Source organism: Neolamprologus brichardi, chromosome 10, assembly GCF_056152115.1.
Source record: "Neolamprologus brichardi isolate AB-2024 chromosome 10, ASM5615211v1, whole genome shotgun sequence".
Classification (NCBI taxonomy): Eukaryota; Metazoa; Chordata; class Actinopteri; order Cichliformes; family Cichlidae; genus Neolamprologus; species Neolamprologus brichardi.
In genome coordinates, this window is record NC_142113.1 from 3,122,595 (window position 1) to 3,130,180 (window position 7,586).

The 7,586-nt window shown below is 40.7% G+C and overlaps 1 protein-coding gene across 1 annotated transcript; it reads right to left on the reverse strand.

The window, feature by feature from the left end:
- Positions 1–3,179: 3,179 nt before the first annotated feature.
- On the reverse strand, positions 3,180–5,927 carry LOC102794401 (collagenase 3-like). The gene is made up of 10 exons (XM_087847069.1): positions 5,822–5,927; positions 5,418–5,665; positions 5,181–5,329; positions 4,890–5,018; positions 4,618–4,779; positions 4,365–4,488; positions 4,114–4,247; positions 3,851–4,010; positions 3,639–3,742; positions 3,180–3,465 (listed from the first exon to the last, which is right to left on the reverse strand). Exons 1-10 carry the CDS (start codon positions 5,918–5,920, stop codon positions 3,356–3,358), a joined length of 1,419 nt encoding a protein of 472 aa, XP_087703195.1. The 5' UTR covers positions 5,921–5,927; the 3' UTR covers positions 3,180–3,355.
- Positions 5,928–7,586: the final 1,659 nt, after the last annotated feature.

A 7,586-nucleotide genomic window follows, 5' to 3' on the forward strand; every position in this document is an offset into this window, starting at 1 on the left:
GACACAACTAGGGAGCAAGAAAATAAACATGACAGAATTAAACTTACACTTAACATCAGGGGCACAGGAACAAAACCTAAGAACTAGAAATCACAAAACAGAAAAGCTAGAAATACAAGACAGAAACTAAAACACTAGCAGTCATAAACCATGATAACCTCAAAGCTTATTAATAACACAGAACACAAAGCACTGGGTCATGGACCCAGGACGGTGAAATAGCTTCAGTCATAAATCTTTGTTTTTACTTGTGAACTATGTAAGCTGAGACCAATGAACTAATGATCACGGTATTCAAAATCAAAGCTGATATTTTCTGAATTTTTCTCTCAATAGTTATATGGTGCATCTATTTTTATATGATATTTTTATATGATTTTACTGTAGTTCAGCCACTTCCATTATGAAATAATTAGAACTTAATTTGAATAAAAGTACTCAGAATGACTTGTAATATTTTTGGTGATCCTGAGACCTTCCCTCATCACATCAAAATGCTGACATATCATTTGTGTTTTGTGCAAATTAGCAAGCGTTAGCATGCTTGTGTACTAGCTAAAGCTATAGGGTTAAATGTGATAATTATTTTATTTTTTATATACGCTAAATATTAAGCATAATAATATGCTAAAGTCACCATTATCCATTAGCATAAAGCTGTAATAGTTTCAGGTGTAAAACTCGCAGATAGTTTTACTATTACCATTTTAATTACTTTCTTTATTTTCTGACTATCACTTCCTACATTTTTACAGAAATATCTCTATTTGTATAACTGCATTATCAAAACAACTCATTACTTTAGGTTTAAGATATTTGAGGTGAGTTCCTGTCACTGTGCATCTATAAACACCTACTCTTTCAGTGTAGTTTGCTACATATATCTGTAAGTCAAAGGTGCAGCTGCTGTATTTTGTCTACTTATCTAGTCCAGTGTCAGGCTTCACCAGAGTCATTCATACCTATTTAGCATCACCAATTAACCCAACTCCATGCATGTCTTTGGGCTGTTGGGAGGAATCTGAGGAACCTACAAAGGGAAAAGATCCCAGGATGGATTTAAAAATATAACCTTCTTGCTGTGAGGCAATAGCTCTAACCACTATATCACTGTGCTGTCACTGCTGAAGTTCTGTTTTTGCATATTGTGAAGCAACATTTAAAACAAAGTATGCTAACATTGTGTTATTCAAAGGCTGCTTGAACAAAAGAGGCACTCTAGTGCAGGCTTTTTTTAGAATCACTCATCTCTTGTATTTTACTTTTATTCTACTTGTTCTGCTACCCTATATTCCTAAGAATTTAATTCCAAGTTAAAATACAAATTGTACTATTTTCTGTTGTGTAATTTTATTATAATATGACCAACTGTGTTTCAGTTAGCTAAAAATCATGGGTCATTTACTCACCGGAGGGTTGGTGGTTTGATCCCAGGCTCCTCCAGTCTACATGCCAAATATCTTTGGGCAAGATACTAACCCCATGTTGCCCCCTGATGCATCCATTGGAGTGTGAATTCAAGAGAATGTCAGAAGCACTAAAAACCTTAGATAATGTGCTTGTGTGAATGGGTATGATCGGGTGAATGCACCAGTTGTAGAAAGCACTTTGAGTACTCAGTGAGAGTAGAAAAGCGCTATATAAGAACCAGTCCATTTACCATTTAAAGTCCTTTAATTTTTTTAATTTCTTTTTTTAAACCGACAGTGCACCATATAATCCTACGGAGCCCCGCAGGGGACATGGGAGAAAAAAAAGATTAAGATGGATTTTTGCGAGATCTCGCAAAACAAACTCGGGATCTCGCAAAACAAACTCGGGATCTCGAAAAACTTTTGCGGGATCTCGCAAAACTTTTGCGAGATCCCGAGTTTGTTTTGCGAAATCTCGCAAAAGTCCGTCTTAATTTTTTTTCTCCCATGTCCCCTGCGGGGCTCCGTATAATCCAGTGCGCCTTATGTATGATTTCTGGTTGTGCTTACTGACCTCAAACCGATTTTATGTGGTACAAAGCGCTCAAAAATCTGTCAAAAAAACATTTTAGTACGACTTTGCTAAGCTACGAAGCCACAGGCTTGATGGATTGTCGGAGCATTATGACTACTGTAGTCAGGAGCCTCACAGAGTAATCTGGGTCCTAAACTCCGTCCATTTCAGGTCCCAAAGTCAAACAAACACTGCGGCATCACTGAGAGTTAAAAACCGTCTAAATTCTTTCATCTTTAATAAAATGATCAGTGTTGCTGTCTTACCAGGTGTAACAATTGAGTTTAACATCCAGGCATCCATGAAAACAGAATTTAGTAAATTTAACAGAGTTAGAAGTTAGCAGGAAGTTAGCTCGCTAGCTTCCACCTAAACATGATATAGCATGTTCTGACTGAGAGATTTCGGGAAAAATTCAAACTTACAGCTCTGCTATCACTCCAAACATAAATAAAGACAGAAAACTAAACAGCAGTGACGTTTGTATGGTTACTGAAGTTGGACTAGCTGGTATATAATGATGTGCAACATAATCGCTAGCGACACAGCTATGTTAGCATAACATAAACACAGTGAAGCTGGAGGATGAACGCTAACTATTTTACACTGGATAAAAGTTAACGTGAGGGTTCCTGATGGTTGGAGACAAATGCAATCGCATGGCAGGATCCTGTAAACGGACCAAACTTCAGTCAGGAGAACAACTGAGATAAACCATCCACAATACGAGGTTAGTCATTAATATATTGCAGCAACACGGGAATAGAGCAGCTGCGACAAAATTCAGTATTAATGATTCAATGGTACGGAAGTGGAGGAAGCAAGAAGAATGAGTTGAGTAAAGTTGGACTTATCTGACTGCTTTGTTTGCTTAATGCGCCTTATAATCCGGTGTGCTTTATGGTCCGAAAAATACGATACTATTACTTGAGTAAAGAAGCAGTTCTTCAACTTTTGCAGGAAGATCTGTACTTATACTTAAGTTACCAGTGTGTGTACTTTATCCACCTATGGCTGTAACATTGTAACACAACAGTAACACACTTAAAATGTGCTTATTGATGATGTCAATTTATTTTTACTGTACTCCATTTGACCTTTTGTGTACATAAATAGGTGAAAACACAACAACAACAATTAGCGAGCGGAAAAATTAAATAATGATTGTGACATAAATAAAAAGTTATGGTAAAGCTTAATAAAGTTAACATAACAATAACAGTATTAAGTACATATGCTGCTGTTAACTTTTTAACAATAAAATTAAATATCCAAAAATATATTGACACAGTTACTCTTCTTTCTTTTTTTTACTGTGCCTTATTTAACATTCAAAATCTTCATTAAAGATGTTAGAAAACTGGCTTCTCTAGTATTCAGTGCAGGGTAAGAAGTAGCTGTTCCTCAGCACGCGGTACAGCCTCCCGCTCCACATGGCATACTCAAACATTTGTGGTCCACTGTAGAGGTAGGTGTACCCTGCAGAACAGAGATGCTACATGTTAGTGCTGCATAACAGACCAGAGGGATTTTTAAACATGTTAAAATAGCAATCATTCATTACATGTAAACTCAAAAGATAAAAACAGAAATATCAAAAACAGAAATCATTGTCTCGTTTCAGTGGTCTTCAAGCCTGAATTGCTGCTCACCTCCTTGCTGCAGAGCTGCAGTCACTTGGGAGGTCATTCCCAAGAAGGTCTCATCCACCTGTTTGGGGAATCCCTTATCCATCTTCTTTGTGGCCTCATTATAACTGGGAAAAGAAAAATGTATTTAGATTCATCTAACATTTGTAATACAACTTGTAAGCTGCCGTATGGAAATCGGTTGCGTAATTTTCTCAGGTCTTAGTGGAACACACCTGTAGTATTCACTGCCTACAAAGAACAGAGTCTTCCCACTTTGTTCGTCATAGAGGGCCGCATCAACTTTCTTCACTGTTTTGGGCAGACCAAAGCTGGATATTGGTTTAGGAAAGCCACTTACAAGATCATAGCCGCTGAAAGCCCACACCTTCTGACCTGTGAACAAATAAGAAGTAGACTTTATAGTAAAGCTATGTAAAGGCACAAAAATGCTGACTTCAAAGGAGTGCTGCATTAGGTGGACACTGGGAAAGCATACCTTTAAAAAGTAAGACACGGTCTAATTGTTGGTTCTCATAAGCAGCATCAATATTAGCAGGGGCATCGGGCCAGTTAGCTGAGATGAGAGTTTGTACAGGTGTGCTGACCTGAGGGTGTTTGCGCCAGACTAATCTGTGAACACACGCACAAAATGTAAATTAATGTAAATGATCAATCAGCCAATGTCAGAAGCCAGCTCTGCTATGAGAGATTTCTCACTCAGGTATTCATGCATTTATTTTGTGATACCTGTCCTTGAAGAAGAGCATCTCTCCTCGCAGTGTGGCAACAGCATCCAAAACCATCGTTGAATCACAGGCATCAGGAGTAGTGGGGGGTGTAGGTCCAGGCTTAACGGGATCTGGATTTGGACCTAGAGGTAATTTAATAAATATCACACTGTTGTAAGTTGTAAAATTATTTATGCACAGGTTCTTCTAAGATTTTGGTCAACTCAAATATTTTTAATTGAATAAAACCAAAAAAAGAATTTAGTACTCACCATAGAGGGACTGGATGCCATTAACGTCATCCCGGGGAAGAACATAGGTGTCAGGGTTATTGTATGAGTACACTGAGTACATGAGAGCACCGGGGTCATTGGAGTGAGACAAGCCCAGAGAGTGACCAAATTCATGGGCAGCAACCATAAAGAGGACGTAGCCTGAAGTAGAAAACACAGAATGACAATTGGTTACAGCTAAGGATAACTCAGGTCGCACACTACAGCGTAATAATTTGGACACCACAGTTTATAAAAGTAAACAGACTTACCTTTGCTTGAGCGGAACGTGAACGTTTCATCTTCATCAAAATGGGCATCCCCTCCAATGCCAGTACCGGGAGGGAATGCGTGGGCGAGAGTGCCATCAGGGCCATCAAAGGGGTAACCATCACCATGTGCTGTTAGAAGATAGCGGTATTAGACTTGGCCAAACAAAACAAAACAAAAAAACACTAAAAAATATAGGTGAGATGGTGAGATAGGTGGGATGGTCATGTCTTGTGCAATAATACAATAAAAACGTTCAGTGATTATATTACTTAGTGTGTTTTTAGACTCACCCCAGCGACCAAAGGAGATCATAATATCAGCAATGCCGCTGTAGATCCTTGTGAACCTCAGTGGAGTGACATTGGCCCACACCTGCAGAGCTTTGTCTATGGAGTCATCCACCTCTGCCACAGACATGTCAGGTGTGTAGTTCTCGATCCTGCAGAGCACAACAATATCCAAGAAAATCATTAGTGTGGTCACATTTTCTCATGTTGTGTGTTATGTTGTATCTTTAGATCATTCACCTGTATGTAAGGCTGTTTGTCTCCCATTTGAGGTTGTTATCAAAAGTGGAGAAACGAGCAACCTGTTCATCGGGAACCCCACAGCGGGGCTTCTTCATCATGGCCAAAGTGTCAGCATCCAGAGACCCGGTGATCTGGAGACTAAAGAATCTCTGCATGTCAGCCAGCTTCTTGTTCATTGGGCTGATGCCCCTTCTGCCAGTTGGACCCTCCTCCTCTATGAGGTTGAAGAATTTCTTCAGGTAGTTCTGGAAGAGAGAAATATTCAGAGCTTTACACTCAAATATCTGTCAGCATGTTTAAGCTCAAGAAACAAGACAAGTAACAACATGGGATGGACAATTAAAATAATCACAAAGTTTGTCCACTCTAGCCTATGCTAAAAAACAGCCAAGTACACATACCTTTGCAAAACTTTCATCTTGCCCAGTAATCTGAGATACTGGCATGCAGTAAACTGCCACTGCCAGGCCAAGCAGAATGCTCAGAGTCAAAGTCTTCATGCTTCCTCGTTGTGTGCAGCTTGTGTCTCAGTGCTGTGAGAAGCTGTTATATAGGCTGGAGTTTGGATGTGTTGAGCAACTACCTGCCGTCAGTGACTAAAGAAATGCTCCTTTTATGGTGAAGAGGGGAACTCTGGCTTTGATTGCTCATGACAGTGTTACATGTACAAAAAAACCCAAAACACTTAATCATTGTTGCAGTTTGCAGAGGAAATTGTTCATGAGATGATGTTTAGAAGAGCCCCAACATCTGTAATTATCAGATTTTAGTTCATTTGATTTTTATTCAGATCTGACTTCCATATCCCACAGTGTGAAGAAAATCAAATTGATTTAATGATTTTATGAAGCTCACAGAAGCTCAGCTTTCAACTTTATGAAAGTTCTAGAAATAAAATTAAAACTATTCCTATTTTCAAGCTCTTGTGCAGAATTGACTTTATAGCAGATTTAAAGCAGATTTAAACATATATTTGAGGATTTTCTTTGTGTGTATTTGTTCCAGAATTATTACTATTTTTATCACTTTATTGTAATTTCGTTTCCAGAGCTAGTTTCCTTCTTAGCTGTAATTATTTAAAAAAGATTCTCAGTGGTAAATGGCCTGTATTTGTATAGCGCTTTAATCAGTCCCTAAGGACCGCAAAGCGCTATACACTACATTCAGTCATTCACCCATTCACACACACATTCACACACACATTCACACATGGTATTTGGTATCTGGACTTAATAAGCTCAGAACAGTTCTTGTCTCATTAAACACTTTCACCTGTGTTTTCTTGTAATGGATGTGTTAACATAAATTTAATATTCTGTCAAACACTGAATTGAGGAATTGAAAGGCATAAAGAGACGCTGTACACACAATCACACTCACCAAGCGTACTCTACGAACCGGGTCTAGGTACCCTTGCCCCTGGAGGGGGGAACTGCACCCAGACCCAGGTGGTGCTACCCTTTTCCCTGCGGTGGGGAGAAGCAGACCGCCCCGACTCCGCAGCAGCAGGGAGGCCCCACATTCCGGACCCCAGTCGGACGGCCAACTCCTCCTCCTAGCCCCCCCGCTCCAGCAGGCCGCAGAGAACGGGGGTGAGAGAAGACTCCTAACCTCCCTCCACCCGCTCATTGTAATGTTGATGTATGTGTGTTCCAAGGTGCATTTAAAACCCAGGAGGACATGGAGCTACCTGCCAGAGAGCAGCAGGTAAGCGCATAGCCCCTCCTGCTAGCCCTCAATGTCTACGTGTATTTAAAATTGAGAGGTGGGCAACGACGCCAGGGGTGAGGTGTACACCCTGATGGTAATTTGGATTCCGTGTAGCATGCCCACCCCCAAGATCCTATATGTATGTGTAATGAGAGTGTGAGTAATGTGAATGTCTAAGTTGTGCGATAAAATTGAGGCAGAGGCAGCCAGAAGGGAGTGGGGGGTGGGGTGGGGGGGGGTTACCTCCTCTGCACTCTGGTGACACATCTTTACTCCAAGGCCCTGCATGTGTGGGTGGTTGTGGTGGAGCGGGAAGAGGGAGGCAGTTGGAGATGGGGAGGGAAGGAAGGGGGGGGCAAGTGACCCCTCCCTGGGGCCAGCTCCCCCGCTGACCCCAGTAGGCACCCCCATACTCCGCAACCTGCCAGGGAAAGGGGGCCCAGGCCCATCCGAACC